Source organism: Chelonia mydas, chromosome 1 (genome assembly GCF_015237465.2).
Source record: "Chelonia mydas isolate rCheMyd1 chromosome 1, rCheMyd1.pri.v2, whole genome shotgun sequence".
Lineage (NCBI taxonomy): Eukaryota > Metazoa > Chordata > Testudines > Cheloniidae > Chelonia > Chelonia mydas.
The window spans coordinates 3,268,537-3,287,013 of NC_057849.1; the positions used below are offsets into that span (position 1 = coordinate 3,268,537).

The 18,477-nt window shown below is 46.9% G+C and overlaps 1 protein-coding gene across 1 annotated transcript; it reads left to right on the forward strand.

The window, feature by feature from the left end:
• Positions 1 to 16,914: 16,914 nt before the first annotated feature.
• On the forward strand, positions 16,915 to 17,862 carry LOC119565154 (olfactory receptor 52R1-like). Its single transcript, XM_037889594.1, has one exon. It carries the CDS (start codon positions 16,915 to 16,917, stop codon positions 17,860 to 17,862), a length of 948 nt encoding a protein of 315 aa, XP_037745522.1.
• Positions 17,863 to 18,477: the final 615 nt, after the last annotated feature.

An 18,477-nucleotide genomic window follows, 5' to 3' on the forward strand; every position in this document is an offset into this window, starting at 1 on the left:
TTCAATCTCCTCTTTCCCAAGCTAGATGTACCCAGTTCCTTCAGCCTTTACTCAAAAGACTTGAATTCCATCCCTTTGAATCCTCTTTGTCTCTCACCTCTGGATCCTTTCCAGTATCTCTACATCCTTCCTATACATTTGAGACCCAAACTGGACACTGTACTCCAGCTGAGGCCTGGCCAGCGCGGAGTAGAGCGGTGCTATCACCTCCCATGACTCGCATGCTCTGCCTCTGCTATTGCAACCTAACATTGCATTTGCTTCTTTTGCAAAAGCAAAAACAATTGACACCCCTGAGAGATGTACTATATCAACCTAACCCCTGGTGTAGAGAGCAGGAGCTCTACTGAAGAATTCTTCATTGACCTAGTTACCAGAGAGGTGGATTACCTACGATGACAAGAGAGTCTCTGGTTAGTGTAAGAACTATATAGATTGAAGTGCTATGGCAGCACCGCTGTTCTGCAGACACGAGGAGCTGGAGATTCCATCACTTCCCTCTGCAGTTTGTTTTTATGGTTAATCACCCTCAGTGATAAACACTGGTCCCTTATTTCCAACTAGAATTTGTTTGGATTCAGCTTCCAGCCCCTGGGCCTGGCTCTGCCTTTCTCCCCTAGATTACAGAGCCCATTGGTGTGCAGGGATTTTCCTCCCCATGAAAGTATCCACTTGATGGTCTTTTGGTAAGATAAATATATGAAGTTTTTTACTGTCCCCTCTCTCTCTGACAGGCATTTTCTGCAGCCTGAAATAATTTTTGTGGCTCCTTTAGCATTGTCTCCAATTATTCAACATCCTTTTTGAAATGTGAACCAAGAATTGGACACAGTTGTTTTCACCAAAATCATGTGCAGAGGTAAAATCCTTCCAATGCTCCAACTCACCACTCCTTCATTTATGCATCCAAGGATCGCATCAGCCCTTTTGGCCAATGCATCGCACTGGGAGCTCACAATGATCTGGTTGTCCACAGTGACCCCTAAATCCTTGTCATGTTCCCTTCATTCGATAATACAGCGCCCTAGTCTGTGGGTCTAGCCTGCATTCCCCGTTCTGAGAGGATCACTTTGCATTTGACTGTATTAAAATATTTTTGTTTGTTTGTTTGTTCGGTCCCAACTCACCAAACGCAGTGATTTTCCTAATTGCTTCCAGATCCTTGATGAAAATATTGAATAGTACTTGGCTTAGAACTGCTCCCTGAAGAACCACACTAGAAATCTCCCGATTCACTGACAATGACAAATTGAAAACTGCTTTCTGAGATCTGTCAGTTACCCAGATTTTTGTGCATTTGACATGTGCTCTACTGATATTGTATCATATCTATATTTTTAATCAGAATAATTTTCCCTACTGAAGCAAATACCTCAGAGAAATCAGAGTCTATTGGATCTATACAGTTCCCTTAATCAACCAAACATGTATTCTCATTAAAGGATGAAATTCAATTTATTTGAACAGACTTGTTTTGCACACACCCTGTTGTTGTGTGGCATTAGGTATATTCCTGGACTTAAACTAATCCATACCAGCTTTTCCATTGTTTCCCAGCTTTGTCAAATCTTTTTTTTTAAACTTTCCCTTTTTTTAATAGTTTGCATTTAACACAGAACTGTCCTGTATTTGCCTTTTTTTGTTTTTTTGTTTGGCTTTGCTGCTGTCTGATTGCATACTTCTGGTTTGAATGAGGTGTGTGGTTGATCGGTCAATTAGTAACTCTAGTGTTTGTCACTCTAAGGTTCTACTCTAGGTGCGTTTAACAACCTCCTTGACAGCTAATGGACTGAAAGTATTTTGTCAACTCTTGTGATTTAAGTACTTCATACTGCTTCTTTCCAAATTCAGAACAAAAATATTTCTTCAACACATTTTCCTTTTCGACAACATTAATAGATTCCTTGCTACCTCTAGGAATTGGCCTATAGCTTTCCTAGGATTTATTTTTTCCTTAATATTCTTAATAAGCTCCTTTTTGTGATCCTTAGCCCTTTTTTTCCTTTTTCTCACTTTTGCTATATATTGCTACCTCCACCCTCGCCACCGCAATTGCTCCTTTCGCTTTGCCACTGGACTGGATTTTTAGCCAAAATTGTCAACTTTCTTGATTGTAAAATCATGGTTTTCTGTCTTTCTTAAAGAAATCTCAATTTCCTTCCCATTTCTCTGTCTAAATTTTTCCTCCCAATCAGTTTTGCTGATTATTTGCCTTAGCTTTGGGGAATTAGCACCTTTGAAGCCCTAAGTGTCTATAGATACTACTGGCTGGGAACTGTTCTATGTTTGTCCATTTGATTGTAATCAGCTCCATTCATAGAATCATAGAATATCAGAGTTGGAAGGGACCTCTGGAGGTCATCTAGTCCAACCCCCTGCCCAGAGCAGGACCAATCCCAACTAAATCATCCCAGCCAGGGCTTGGTCAAGCCTGACCTTAAAACTTTTAAGGAAGGGGATTCCACCACCTCCCTAGGTAACGCATTCCAGTGTTTCACCACCCTCCTAGTGAAAAAGTTTTTTCCTAATATCCAACCTAAATCTCCCCCACTGCAACTTGAGAGCATTAATCCTTGTTCTGTCATCTGTTATCACTGAGAATAGTCTAGATCCATCCTCTTTGGATCCACCTTTCAGGTAGTTAAAAGCAGCTTTCAAATCCCCCCTCATTCTTCTCTTCTGCAGGACTAAACAAGTCCAGTTCCCTCAGCCTCTCCTCATAAGTCAAGTGTTCCAGACCCCTAATCATTTTTGTTGCCCTTTGCTGGACTCTCTCCAATTATCCACATCCTTCTTGTAGTGTGGAGCCCAAAACTGGACACAGTACTCCAGATGAGGCCTCACCAATGTCGAATAGAGGGGAACGATCACGTCCCTCGATCTGCTGGCAATGCCCCTACTTGTACATCCCAAAATGCCATTGGCCTTCTTGGCAACAAGGGCACGCTGTTGACTCATATCCAGCTTCTCGTCCACTGTCACCCCTAGGTCCTTTTCTGCACAACTGCTGCCTAGCCATTTGGTCCCTAGTCTGTAGCGGTGCATTGGATTCTTCCGTCCTAAGGGCAGGACTCTGCACTTGTCCTTGTTGAACCTCATCAGATTTCTTTTGCCCAGTCCTCTAATATGTCTAGGGCCCTCTGTATCCTATCCCCTACCCTCCAGCAGTATCTACCTCTCCTCCCAGTTTAGTGTCATCTACAAACTTGCTGAGGGTGCAATCCTTTATTTTGTTCTCCTCTATCATATGCCCTCTTTTCTTTCTCTTCTCTAAACTGACCAGGCCCGGATTTTTTTATCTGCCCACACAGGGTAGTCTCCCCCATTTTTGTAGCCTGTCTCAGAAATCCCCTTTCTATCTGCTGTATCCTTTATACGGACTGGTGTCCAAAAATGAAGCGCATGGCCAGACCAGGTTATACTGCATCCCATTCCCTAGGCACCCAAACATTCTCTTGTTTTGACTACTGCTGTGAATAAGCAGGTTTTTCCGTGGAGCTATAATCAGTGACACCCAGGACTTTCCTCTGAGGTGTGTTCTAGTTACGATGTGTTCCCCTGGCACATGTCTTTGCAAATCTTTGGGGTTTTTTTCCACTCTCAGATTTTGAGCAAGCAGGGGAACTCCCTACAGCACAGGACTCTCTAGCCTTGCTTTCATTGAATTAAGGCTACATTTACACTGGCAGACTTTTTTTGCCAAAAGTTTGATTTTTTCCATCTCCATTTCTGCTCAGCTCGCCATCTCTGTCTTCTGCAATGGATCCCACGCTGCTCTCCACTGCTCTGCTAGCTCTCAGGAGCACACCACGAATGGTAGTGGAATCAATCTTGAAGTTGCGAAGGCAATAGAGTCACAATTGCCTGACATTGCCTGACATGCTCCCCAAAATGGATAGCAGCAGTGTTAGATTGCTTTTGCCATTCACGGAAGAGCTGAACATTGTGGAATGTTTCTTTTTGGCTTGGAAATAAGCCCTCAGTGGTGGGATTTCATTGTTATGCAGCTCAGGGATATGAGCAGTGGCTTCAGAAATTTAGGATGCAGAAAGCCACTTTCCTGGAACTGTGTACTGGGCTCACACCAGCCTTGTTGTGTTAGGATACCAAAATGAGAGCTGCCCTCTGGGTGGAGAATCACTTAGCGATTGCAGTGTGGAACCTAGTGACTCCAGGCTGCTACCAGTGGGACGCATATCAGTTTGGAGATAGACATTCAACCACAGGGGCTGTGTTAACGGCAAGTGTGCAGGTCCATTATCACATCCTACTACGAAGGACTGTGACTTTTGGCAATGTGCCATAAAAATTGTGGATTGCTTTTCAGAAATGGGTTTCCCTAATGGTGGATTGGGAGAGCAATGGCATGTACATTCCAATTTTGGAACCAGACCCCACTTTGTGAGGGAGTACATCAGTCGGAAGGGGTGCTTCTCCATGGTCTTCCAAGGTGCTCGTTGATCACCACAGGTGTTCACTGACTTCAATGCGGGGTGGTCGGGAAAAGTGTGTGACGCACAAATGTTCAGGCAGACCGGGCCTTACAGAAATCTGGAAACGGGGGACTTTCTTTCCCCTGACCAGAAGATCCCTGTAGGGCTTTTAAAAATCCCATAGTTATCCTGGAGGGCCTGACGTACCGCTTCATGCCATGGCTCATGAAGCCATACATGGAAAACCTGGATCACAGCAATGAGCATTTCAACAATTGGCTGAGTAGGGATAGGATGGCCATGGAATGTCCATTTGGCAGATTAAAGGCATGCTGGTGATGCCTTTATGACAGGTTAGACCTCCATGTGGATAATATTTCCATGGTCATAGCCACGTGTTGCACATCACATAATATTTGGGAAGTAAACAGTAAAAGTTTGCCCGGGAGTGGGACTATTGAGGCAGAACATTTTTGCTGCTGATTTTGAGCAGCCAGATACCAAGGCTATTAGACGGAAAACACTGGGGGGCAATTCAGGAGGCTTTGAGGCAGCATTTGGAAGAATGAGTACCAGTAATGTTTGTTGCTGTGATTGGGATTGTAATGCATTATGTAGTCCAGTTTGGTAGGGTAAGAAGCAGTTGTGATTCTTCAGACTCAAGACTCAAGGTAAGGAAAATGATAAAACTGCTTGTTTGTTTCCTGAGGCCATCTGCTTTCATAACTTGTATGGAAACAAACAAAGAGCGCTTATTTCCAAAGAACTCTGTTTTATTGCCAAAAACCCACAAGAAACACGTACGCACACAGAGACACCTGTACATTCCCTGGGTGCAGGGGAGAGACGTGTACCCGGGGAGAGCTGACTCTTAGAGGTGAGGATAAGTCCAGCTGTCATTTGAAGAGCTGTCTGCAGGGGTGAAGAGTGGGGGAAAGTCTGAAGTCCCAGAAATCAGAATGGATGTGTGAGTAAAAGTCTGGGGAAGGTATGGGAAAGAGCTCTGAGTGTGCGAAGGGGCGGGCAGACACACCTAATCTGCTCATTTTGGAGGGTTACAAGGGACTGCAGCATGTTGGTTTGGTGCTCCAAAACTTTTATCAGCCTCTCTGTTGCGTCCCGACTGTAGGCCTCATTTTCTTTTCTTTCCTGCTTGTCGCTTTCCCTCCATGCCCTGCTTTCCCTCTTGTCTGTATCAAAGAACTGCTGCATCTCCCAGAAGATATCTCCCTTGTGCCATCTTGGGTGCTTTCTTATCTGGCGAAATGCTCAGCTGGAGTGGAGGGGGTGCCTCCTTTCCAGCTCATATCTGGTGAGTCACAAGTAACAACAAACTGAAAGCATTATTGTTAACTCTGCGTACAGAACTGAAACACTCCATTAAAATACACCATTGGTAACGCACCAATCACTTTCTGATTGTCCCTTGACAAGCACACATGCCGGGAAACACTGAAAGGATGGTGAGTGTACCCAGGGCTGGAGGGCATTGGGCGTGGGAGAAAAGCATTGTGAAAGGGGACAGAGGGCACTTCTCAGGGGATAACACTCGAAAGTTTCCAACATTTCCACAAGGCAAGAGTCATTGTGGCAGATATCTCTCTCCTGAGGGGAAGAAAGGAAGCAATTATGCATCTACTACATGCTTGCGGCTTCCACTCCGATCCTCTATGCTGCTCATCTGTGTGCTGCTTTAGTCCTTGCCCAAGTAATTGCAGAATGGGGCGAATAAGTGTCCCTCAAAGGGGAAAGAATAAGGAGCTCTGCTAGGGACCCCTCTGGCACAGGATTGTGGAGTACCTGCAGAAAGTTTGCTGGAGAACTCTTTGGAGGAATCCTGTGAAATCTCAGTGTGCATCAACACCCTGCTCCAGCGTGCTCCTTCGCTGCACAGGGAAATGCCCAGCACACAGAAACACAGCCAGGCTTGTACATTTCTCTTGTAGACACTTCCACACTTCACCAAAGCAAATCCATTTACCAGGGAGTCTCTCTCTCCTGCTTCTGGCTCACCTAACTGTAACTGCTGATACTGTCTGGACACCTCAGCGTGGAGAAGCGCTCCTGACTGTGCACGGGTGAGACTTTGGCAAACCAGGAAAGTGCCTGAAACCACTATGACTTATTGCTAAAAGCAGCCAAGTCAGCAGGCTGTAAATTAGCCAAGTCAGCAGGCTTAGCTTAACCAAGGCAGGAGTGGAGGGGAGAGGGTTTGGGTGCCAGAGAGAGGGCAGCTTGACCCCGCATCCCTTCCTGATAGGAATTGTGTTGAAGTGGCTGATACATGCATTTTCGAAGAGCAGGATGTGCCCAAGGAATGTCTATTGGGGCCTCATGGCTGCAAACTCTGGAAAAAGCCACATCTAGTTCATTGATAATCAGAAGGAACCCTCGCTTGGACCATTGACACTGCTTACTTAACAAGTAAGCAGTTGGGATGATTTGATTGGGGATTGCTCCTGCTTGAGCAGGGGGTTGGACTAGATGACCTCCTGAGGTCCCTTCCAACCCTGATATTCTATGATTCTATCATCTAAGTTGCTTTAAGTGACGTGTCATTCTATTACTAATGTATAAAGAAGGAGAAAATGTTTGAGGTGCAGGGACTCTTCAGGACTGGACTCTCTCTCTGGATGCATCTTGTGTTTCCCACCAGCAGAAGGACTGCCGCTGTGCCACACGAGAGCCACACTCAGCCTTTGGTAATTATCAAGGGTTGGGGGTGCTTTAGTAACCTGATGCGGGACGTGTGTATAGGTGCTTGACACTAAGTAAAGATTAGCTTTAAGTGAAAACGCTCTCGTGTTGTCCTGTTTGTGCCAGCCATCTATCGGTCGGACGGCCATATTTTCCCCTGATTTATTTCCTGACACCGCCTCACACAGAGTAAAAAGTTATCAAGAGCTTTGGGTTCAAAGAACCCCGGGTAACAACTGGACAAATAACTGGGCAATGCTGGCACGGGCTCCACATCTTCTAATGTCTCCAGATCTTCATCGATGACTTTCTCCTCTTGGTTAAGTCCAGTTTTAATTCGGATCCAGCCCTGCTGAAGTATCCATGTGGGTCTTGGTTGTGGAGGTGGGGTCGCTGCCAAGAATAGCGTCCAACTCCTTACAAAAATGGCAGGTTTGGGGCACAGCACTGGACTGACCATTTGCCTCCCTTGCCTTCTGGTACGCGTGCCTCAGCTCCTTCCCTTTGCTGTGCACTGCAGTGTGTCCTGATCACAGCTCTTTCCCCACAAGCTGCATGAAAATCTGCCCATCGGTATCAACATTCCTACAGCTGGAGGCACCAGCTGGGACTGCACGGCCTCCTCTCCCCAACACTGAGCAGATCCAGCAGATCCACAGTGGCCCAAACTGGAGAGAATTTGCTGTGTGGAGCCACCATGGCCACCTAGGAAGCCGTGATGTAAGCTCTCCATGTTGAGCAAACAGGAGAGGGGATTTCTAAATTCCCCGGCCTCTAAAGGGGGGAGGGGTGGAAGGTGTTCACCTCGATTGCAGGACAGGGGCAGTTGAAACTGCTTAGCAGAGTGGTCAGGAATGGGCATTGTGGGACACCTTCCAGAGGCCAATTACAGCAATAAAATCAAGCGCAAGGGTCTACACTGGAGCTTCAGTGACAAAAGTTTTGCATAAAAAGCCTTACCACTTCGCATCCAGGTGGTTTTATTATCTCACTGAAACTGAGGAGTTCCATCGTTAAAAGTGGCTTTGCAGTGTGTACAGGGCCACTCCTGCTGGTGTCTATTAAGGTTTCCCAGACCACGATGTGTTGGAGTTACTGACACAACTGAGCACCAGAACACAATGGAATTGGCATTAGTAGCATCATGTGTTTCATAATTCTTTTCTCTGAATCATAAAAATGTCATTTTTTCAGGGTGTGAAGGGCGACCGATCTGCTTCACCAATGAGAACAGCCTCAGTTGTGAATGTAGTGTCTCATATTCACATTTCTCTCCATCCAGGCATTTGTACTGCGACCATCCTCCTAGAGGCTGGGCACATACAGGAAGTCAGTGGGACGCGTGGTCCATGCAGGAGACATTGTTGGACACCTTCTCCCCTTCTTAATGTCAGATTCCAACACAACCCACTTCACCAACCCCTCCAGCTTCATCCTGCTGGGCATTCCTGGCCTAGAGGCAGTCCACTCTGGATCTCCATTCCCTTCTGCACCATGTATGCCATAGCCATCTTGGGGAACTTCACCATCCTGTTCATTGTGAAGAGAGAGCCAAGCCTCCATGGGCCCATGTACTATTTCCTCTGCATGCTGGCTGTCACTGACCTGGTCCTCTCTACGACCATCTTCCCCAAAATGTTGAGCATCTTCTGGTTCAATTCCAGGGAGATCGATTTCAGTGCCTGCCTCACCCAGATGTACTTCATTCACTGCTTCTCAGCGATGGAGTCTGGGATCTTTGCGGCCATGGCTCTGGATCGCTACGTGGCCATCTGCCATCCCCTGAGACATTCTACCATCCTGACAAACCCCATTGTGCCAAGATTGGCCTGGCCATGGTGCTACGCTGCGGGATGCTCACACTGCCCTATCCCTTCCTGGCGAGGCAATGGCCATATTGCAGAACCAACATCATCCCTCAGCACTTATGCTTGGCACATGGCCGTGGTGAATCTGGCCTGTGCCGACATCCGCGTCAGTAGTTACTACGGACTCTTTGTGCAATTCAGTGTGATGGGTCTGGATGGGATTTTTATTGTTGTGTCCTATATCCAGATCCTTAGGGCCATCTTCAGCCTCCCCACAAAGGATGCCCGGCTCAAGACTTTGGGACCTGCAGCTCCCACCTCTTTGTCATTTTAGCCTTTTACACCCCACGTCTCTTCATCTCCCTCCTGTACCGGTTTGGCCAGAATGTGGCTCTGAATTTCCACGTTCTCTTTTCCAACGTTTACCTCTTCATGCCCCCCATGCTAAACCCCATCATCTATGGGGTAAGGACCAAACAGATCTGGGACAGGCTGCTCCAGCTCTTTACTCATGAAGGGGCCTAATGGTTTCTCCGCAGCCTCTGACTCTCAGATTGAGCTACGTGCAGAACTGGTTTGGTTATATGGTGCTGGACCCTCTTTGCTGAATCACTGACTGGACACTGAAAGTGACATTTAATCCTTCATGGCCTTACTGTGCTGTGTCAGCGTGACAAATGGAGGAATCGGTCTGTATAAAATTTATTAATTCATAGGGTTCCCACCTTACTAATTGCTGATAATTGGACCCCTGAGGTCCGGTGCCCTGCCCTGCCTGTACCCTCAAGGCCTTGCCCCACCTCTTTTCCCAAGGCCCCTCCTCTGTTCCTATCTCCTCTCCTCCCCAACCCCATCCACTCCTGGTTCATTTACACTTCCCTCACCACCCGCATCTGGGCTCCCTCTGCTCCGGGGCTGGGACAGAAACTGCTTCAACCTGACAAGGAGCCCCAGTGAGCACAGCGAAGACACAGTGCTGGGGCCAAGGGGACAATGAGAAGTGGAGGGGGGAAGCCAGGAATCCTTATAAAAGAGGCTGAGGTTGGGAGGCAGTGTTGTGCTGCAGGTGGGCGAGACTGCATCTTACAGCTTGTGGGCCCTAAAGCTCAGCCACAGACCCCTGAGGGAAGAGACCATTGTGTGGCTTATTTCATTAGCTTTCGGCTCCCTGTTGTTCCTAATTCCTGGAGGCCTCAGTGGGGATGGGCTGGGATCACTTTTCCCTGAGCCAGGGCTTATGTCTAGGGCAAGGGATCAGATTTGAAAGAAGGTGACAACAACTGGGAGTGGTGGAAGGAGAAGCCCTGTGTTAGTTGGGAAGGAAGGATCCTCAGAAGAGGCCAGCGTGGCTTCGTTACCTCACAGGGAGGGAGATAAACAGCAGCCATTAGCCAGATATTTACACATGTACACATAGAACCATAGAATCATTGAATATCAGAGTTGGAAGGGACATCAGGAGGTCACCTAGTCCAAACCCCTTCTCAAAGCAGGACCAATCCCCAATCAAATCAACACGCCACCTTCTCTGGAACTACAGGGCACTCATTGTCCAGGGGCTGAAGCTGAGTCTAACGTGAGCTCTGCAGGATGCTTTTGATCACTACATCTAGAAGCTCTTTAGCTAGGCAGCCATTATCCCCATGTCATGGATGGATCGAGCCATGCAGCGATAAACTGATTTACCCAAAGCCACACAATGAGATGGTGGCATAGTGGGAATAGGAACTGGATCTCCTGACCCTCTCTCCCTAGCACCATTTCTCTGGCCATGAACTGGCATTGCTCTTCTGGGGTCTATTACCTGCAGCGATGCTATTTGTGTGGCGTAGTCAGTGGAGTTGCCGTCCTTCTTAAACAGGAGGAATTTGTTAAAGAAACAGCTAAAAAACCACAGCTGCAAAAAACAGGTGTCCACAAAGCTCAGTTTTCAGCCTCGTCTTGCTTGTTTACCAGGGGCCACATGCTTCCTGGAATGCTACATGGTTCATTGAGACCAATGATGTGTTTCAAGGAACCAAATCAGTGCAGCGTGTGACTCATGGGCCCTGATTAAACCTTTTGATAGCAACAGACTAGGAATAATAAATAATAATCTCTATTTAAGGCTGTGCCCGAGATCACACAACAAATCCGTGGCAGAGCTGGGACTCTTTGCTCCTAGCTCACTGAACTCTTCTGATGCTTTATCTCTAGTTAATTGTCTTGGGCCATGTCATAAATATAAATGGAAGGCTAACCACCTTTCTGTATACAGTACAAAAAATCCCTCCTGGCCAGATGCAAAACCCTTTCACCTATAAAGGGTTAAGAAGGTAAGGTAACCTCGCTGGCACCTGATCCAAAATGACCAATGAGGGGACAAGATACTTTCAAATCTAGAAGGGAGGGGGTGAACAAAGTGTTTGTCTGTCTGTGCGATGCTTTTGCTGGAAACAGATCAGGAATGCAACCTTACAACCCCTGTTAAATTAGTAAGTAATCTAGATAGAAATGAGTTAGATTTCCTTTTGTTTAATGGCTCGTAAAATAAGCTGCACTGGATGGAATGTATATTCCTGTTTTCGTGTCTTTTGTAACTTAACATTTTGCCTTGAGGATTCTCTACGTTTTGAATCTGATTACCCTATAGGGTATTTACCATCCTGATTTTACAGAAGTGATTCCTTTAACCTTTTCTTTAATTAAAATTCTTCTTTTAAAAACCTGATTGATTTTTCATTGTTCTTAAGATCTAAGGGTTTGGGTCTGTGTTCACCTGTACCAATGGTGCAGATTCTTATCAAGACTTCCCAAGGAAAAGAGGGTTTAGGGCTTGGAGGGATATTTTGGGGGAAGACGTCTCCAAATGCTCAGCTGGTGTAAGTGGGAGCAGCCCCCACTGAAATCAGGGGAGATCCCATCACTAGGGAAAACAATGGAGAGAGAGCACCAGGCCTCTGTGCTGCTGCAGGGACCTCACGAGCTGGGTCTGAGAGAGACTAAGTAAGGGATTGGCAGCTAGGGACTCATGGCCTATGCTCCCGTCTCAAAACAATTTCCTTCATGCTGCCTCAGTTTCCCCATCTGTAAAAGGGGGATACCTCCTCGGACTAGTGAGCAATAGTCTGTGAATCACGCATGAATGGTAATCTTTGTGTCCGTGTCTTACCATGCTTCAGTGGGACACAGCTGTGGAAGCCAAATTCAGGACAAACTGCTGAGAAATGGGGCAGACGCACCCCAGACTGGTGGGTATTTTACCATTAGATTACAACAAGCCAGTAGCAAATGTAAATTTCTGTCTCATCACACTGGTTAACGTAGAGCCAAAATAGTCTCCTGAGGCATTCCAGTCTTTGCCTCACCACTTGGAAATGGGACTCCATGATGAGTGCTCAGTGAAACCCAATTTCACCACATATGGGGTCATTCTAATCTCAAGAGAACAGTCACTTAGCCAGATCAATATGTAACTCAGAATTTAGCCAGTGATCACGCTGCTGCCAGTCCTTCAGCATTGAAAAGCTAAAGGTTTAATAATAAAAGAAAAAGAAGAGTTATTAATGGTTTGTAGATGAGATATTACAAGTGATTTTTCAGTGTTCATACATCAGGATCACATCAGAGATGGAATAAACTGCTAACTTGCAAAAGTCTCTCTGGAAATTACCCAAGCAGGTTGGGCTTCATCAGTCTTTGTTCTGAGCTTCTGCGTTGGAAACCCAGCCCAGAGAACCGAAAACAACGCGGAGATATCTCGGGGGTTCTTTTATGTTCTCTGCCCTGTGCATGGAATTTTACTGTACCCAAAGAAAGCTCACAGTCCAGGGGCCTGTCACGTGTCCTTACTCTCTTTGATGACTCACAAGGGCAGCCGTTGCCCATATTCTTGAAGAGCTGTGTTTCTTCTATGGCCCGTTGTCAGAGCTAGTGTCCTTGAAGGGCTAATAAAACATAGCTGAGGGGTGTTACCCAGTAGGAAAACACGTGTAAGATACCAGTACATCGCCAGTGTTCAGAGCTTCAGAGACAGCGATGATACACGCACCTAAATAGGATAGTCATACTGAGCAAATCATGACTTTCCCACTGACACCTGACAGGACACACTTGGTACAAGCTTTGTAGCAGTTGTATAAACCGCGGTAGCAACAATGACAACAATGGTCATTGTTCAATCACACAGCATCACACCCTATTCTCGTCCCATGATGGGTGCTACAGCTGGTAGCCACGTAAGGAAGGGGCATTGCCGGGTTCTAGCAGGGCAAGCAGCTGGGACACTACAGCCACTGGAAGATGGGAAGACCACATAAAAACCTTTTTTTCTGCAGGGAGCCTGGTCTTCGTTCAAAGAAAGGAGGAAAGAGTTTTTGAAAAGTGAGAGGTCGATGTCCAGGAACTCGGCTTTTTCCTCCAAGCGTCGCCAGCCAGCCACGTTGGCTTCGAACAACCTGCTCAGAGAGGGGATCTTGTGAGAGTCCCTGTGTTTTCTGGGACTAGCCCAAAGATAGAACTCCTATGATGGGATCCCCGGGGTCTGGGGTCTGGACTGTGGGACAGCTAAGCCCTCTATCCCACCAACCTAGGATGTCCCTCTCACAATGTGATGCTGAGTGAAGCCACAAACCTCTGGCAGGTACTGGGCTTATACACACAGACAGGCAGGGACACACCCAGCTCAGTTACACGAATAAACTCTCAGTCGCTCAAAAGTAACGCTCGATAGGCTCAAGCCAATTCCTCCCAGCTCCCCAGCCTTGCACCCCAGAACTGCACCATACTGCCCTGATCCAAAGCCTGGCCCTTAGTTTGATCCCTTAGTGACAACCAAGTGTGCCTGGAGAAAGTGTTCTTATCTCCCATAAGTCTTCTGTCTCCTGATCTGTCTGTCTACCATCTACCCATCCATCCTGGGCATTTACAGGGTATCAGACCCTAGAGAGACCTTGGCATTATCCCTCATTTTCTTCCTAATCAACTACATTTTTTCAAATATGCATAAATGCGCAGAGCAGCTAATTCCTCTTTGACTCAGCGGAGAGCCCAGGAGTTCTCATCTCCCATTGGGAAGGTCCCTTAATTGCTGTTTACTCCCGAAGCTGGATAAATAGCAGAGAAGCGCAGACATGGAAAGAGAGAAATTGGCTAGAGTGTCTCCGGTCTCCAGCCTGTTTGCATCCAGATGCTGCTTCTCCCCTAGAGGCTGAGGGAACCCCCTGGGATTGCACAGAGCTCTATTATAAGCAATGCGCACCACTGTCAGCTCTCAGTGTGGGATGTTGCTGCAGATGCTGGGGTGAGAGAAGTGTGGGAGACGGCTACCTGAGGTGGATTCCCAGGGAAGACGCTTCCATCTAAAAAATCACAGGTACCATCTCTCTCTTTTTGACAAACCCAGTGCAACCTGGATGTGATGGGATAGGGAATAGGGTTGTGGTCCTTTCTGATCTACACATCCATTAAAAATCCTAGGGCCCTTGCCACAAAGGATGAGTTTGATCCATTATCATGGGACAAAATGTCCCTCTTTACTATGCCCCCCCACTCGACCCGGATGACGGCCTCTAGCCCCAAACTGACTGCATTTCACTGGCACAGTGGATCCTTTAGGATGAAAAGTGTTACTAGGTGTCCAATACAAGGCCAAATTCGGAGGCTGTGGCTGGAAGTTCACTTAGGCCTCAATGCAGCAAAATTCCCCTTGGAGTAAGAACTGAGTAAAGACTTTGGGATCCAGCTGTGTGTTAATGCACAGGCACGGTTACATCCTCCTGCTGCAATGTGGGGCTCTGGCTATAAACGGGGGTGGTGGGGACTGTTACCTGACTTTAATGTGCTGGAAAGCACGGAGGTGGTAAGGCTCCTCACTAGAATAAGTATAAGAATTTTTCAACATGGGCAAGACATAATGTCTCCTAGCATCATTCGAGAATTTGGCTAAATCGTTATGCCTGAAGCTTTCAAAATGCAATTCATCCAGAAGCAGACACCCAGCATGGGAAATTTCAGTCCAAATGGTTAATGTTTGGCAAACTTATAAGCAACTGAAAATTAGATCTTCTAATTGAAGGAATGAGACAGCCTTAACTAACTGTGGTGCCACAAAACCATCTACAATGGCCAATCCATGTGTGAATGCCATTCAGCGAAGCTCTTTGCTCAAACAGTGTCTGTGACAAGGAATTCCTCAGGCCAAATATGTACTTTGTAAACAGTTTTCTTTAGCAGTGTTATACGTTCAAACTTTCAATGCACCTGAAGTTTTCCATGTTCATTTGTTATGAAAACACAGTGAATATAAATGCCAGATCTACTTTGTTTATTGAAACAAGAAAAGGAGGACTTGTGGCACCTTAGAGACTAACCAATTTATTGAGCATAAGCTTTCGTGAGCTACAGCTCACTTCATCGGATGCATAAAAGTGGAAAATGCAGTGAGGATGTTTTTATACACACAGATCATGAAAAAATGGGTGTTTATCTCTTCAAAAGGTTTTCTCTCCCCCACCCTATTCTCCTGCTGGTAATATTCAGGGGATACCATCACAGGGCCTAATAACATCAGCCACACTATCAGAGGCTCGTTCACCTGCACATACACCAATGTGATATATGCCATCATGTGCCAGCAATGCCCCTCTGCCATGTACATGGGTCAAACTGGACAGTCTCTACGTAAAAGAATAAATGGACACAAATCAGATGTCAAGAATTATAACATTCATAAACCAGTCAGAGAACACTTCAATCTCTCTGGTCACGCGATTACAGACATGAAAGTTGTGATATTACAACAGAAAAACTTCAAAACCAGAGTCCAGCGAGAGACTGCTGAATTGGAATTCATTTGCAAATTGAATACAATTAACTTAGGCTTGAATAGAGACTGGGAGTGGCTAAGTCATTATGCAAGATAACCTATTTCCCCTTGTTTTTTCCTACCCCCTTTCCTCCCCCCTGTTCATCAGACGTTCTTGTAAAACCCTGGATTTGTGCTGGAAATGGCCCACCTTAATTATCATACACATTGTAAGGAGAGTGATCACTTTACATAAGCTATTACCAGCAGGAGAGTGGGGGGGAGAGAAAACCTGGATTTGTGCTGGAAATGGCCCACCTTGATTTTCATACACATTGTAAGGAGAGTGATCACTTTAGATAAGGTATTACCAGCAGGAGGGGGGGGGGGGGGGGAGAAAACCTTTTGAAGTGATAAACACCCATTTTTTCATGATCTGTGAGTATAAAAACATCCTCACTGCATTTTCCACTTTTATGCATCCGATGCAGTGAGCTGTAGGTCACAAAAGCTTATGCTCAAATAAATTGGTTAGTCTCTAAGGTGCCACAAGTCCTCCTTTTCTTTTTGCGAATACAGACTAACACGGCTGCTACTCTGAAACCTTTGTTTATTGATAGATTCACAGGGTATAAGGCCATTTGATCATCCAGCCTGACCTCCTGTATAACACAGGCCATTCAATTTCACCCAGTTACCTGTGAACTGAGATCCATGTCTTCTCTGTGGCTAAGGCCTGGTCTTCACTAGGCTTTTATTTCAAGGAATCATGGAGGCGCAGGGTGAGAAGGAATCGCAGGGGTCATCTCCTCTAACCCCCTGCCAAGATGCAAGGTTTGTTGGGTCTAAACCATCCCTTACAGATGGCTATTTTGCCTCCTTTTCAAAACCTCCCCCAAAGGAGCTTACACAAGCTCCCGACGCTTCTGTTCCAATGTTCTCCTGTTCTTAGACTTTGGCAGTTTATCTGAGATTTAACCTAAATCTGGAAAGCTGTGTGAAGGGCGACCGATCTGCTTCACCAATGAGAACAGCCTCCAGTTGTCTCATATTACCATTTTCTCTCCATACAGGCATTTGTACTGCGACCATCCCCCTAGAGGCTGGGCACATACAGGAAGTCAGTGGGACGTACGGTACCTGCAGGAGCACACCGTTCTGCCTCAGAGTTGGAAACCTTCTCCCCAACTCCATGTCAGATTCCAACACAACCAACTTCACCAATCCCTCCACCTTCATTCTGCTGGGCATTCCTGGCCTGGAGGCGGCCCATGTCTGGATCTCCATCCCCTTCTGCACCATGTATGCAATAGCCATCTTGGGGAACTTCACCATCCTGTTCATTGTGAAGAGAGAGCCAAGCCTCCATGGGCCCATGTACTATTTCCTCTGCATGCTGGCCGTCACCGACCTGGTCCTCTCTACGACCATCTTCCCAAAAATGTTGAGCATCTTCTGGTTCAATTCCAGGGAGATCAATTTCAGTGCCTGCCTTACCCAGATGTACTTCATTCACTGCTTCTCAGCGATGGAGTCTGGGATCTTTGCGGCCATGGCTCTGGATCGCTACGTGGCCATCTGCCATCCCCTGAGGCATTCTACCATCCTGACAAACCCCATCGTGGCCAAGATTGGCCTGGCCATGGTGCTACGCTGTGGGATGCTCGCACTGCCCTATCCCTTCCTGGCGAGGCAATGGCCATATTGCAGAACCAACATCATCCCTCAGCACTTATGCTTGCACATGGCCGTGGTGAATCTGGCCTGTGCCGACATCCGCGTCAGTAGTTACTACGGACTCTTTGTGCAATTCAGTGTGATGGGTCTGGATGGGATTTTTATTGTCGTGTCCTATATCCAGATCCTCAGGGCCATCTTCAGCCTCCCCACAAAGGATGCTCGGATCAAGACTTTTGGGACCTGTGGCTCCCACCTCTTTGTCATTTTAACCTTTTACGTCCCACGTCTCTTCATCTCCCTCCTGTACCGGTTTGGCCAGAATGTGGCTCTGAATTTCCACGTTCTCCTTTCCAGAGTTTACCTCTTCATGCCCCCCATGCTAAACCCCATCATCTATGGGGTAAGGACCAAACAGATCTGGGACAGGCTGCTCCAGCTCTTTACTCATGAAAGGGCGTAATGAGTTTCTCCTCAGGCTCTGACTCTCAGATTGAGCTACGTGCAGACCTGGCTGGTTATATGGTGCTGGACCCTCTTCCCTGAATCACTGACTGGACAGTGAAAGCGATATTTAATCCTTTCATGGCCTTACTGTGCTGTGTCAGCGTGACAAACGGAGGAATCGGTCTGTGTACAATTTATTAATTCATAGGGTTCCCACCTTACTAATTGCTGATAACTGGACCCCTGAGGCCCCGTGCCCTGCCCTGCTGTACCCCCAAGGCCCTGCCCCACCTCTTTTCCACAATGCCCCTCCTCTGTTCCTATCTCCTCTCCTCCCCAACCCCATCCACTCCTGGTTCATTTACACTCCCCTCCCCACCCCCAGCTGGGCTCCCTCTGCTCCAGGAAGCCAGGAATCCTTAAAAAAGCAGCTGAGGTTGGGAGCAGTGTTGTGCTGCAGGCTGGGCGAGACTGTGCATCTTACAGCTTGTGGGCCCTAAAGCTCAGCCACAGACCCCTGAGGGAAGAGACCATTGTGTGGCTTTTTTCTTTAGCTTTCAGCTCCCTGTTGTTCCTAATTCCTGGAGGCCTCAATGGGGATGGGCTGGGAGCCCTTTGCCCTGAGCCGGGG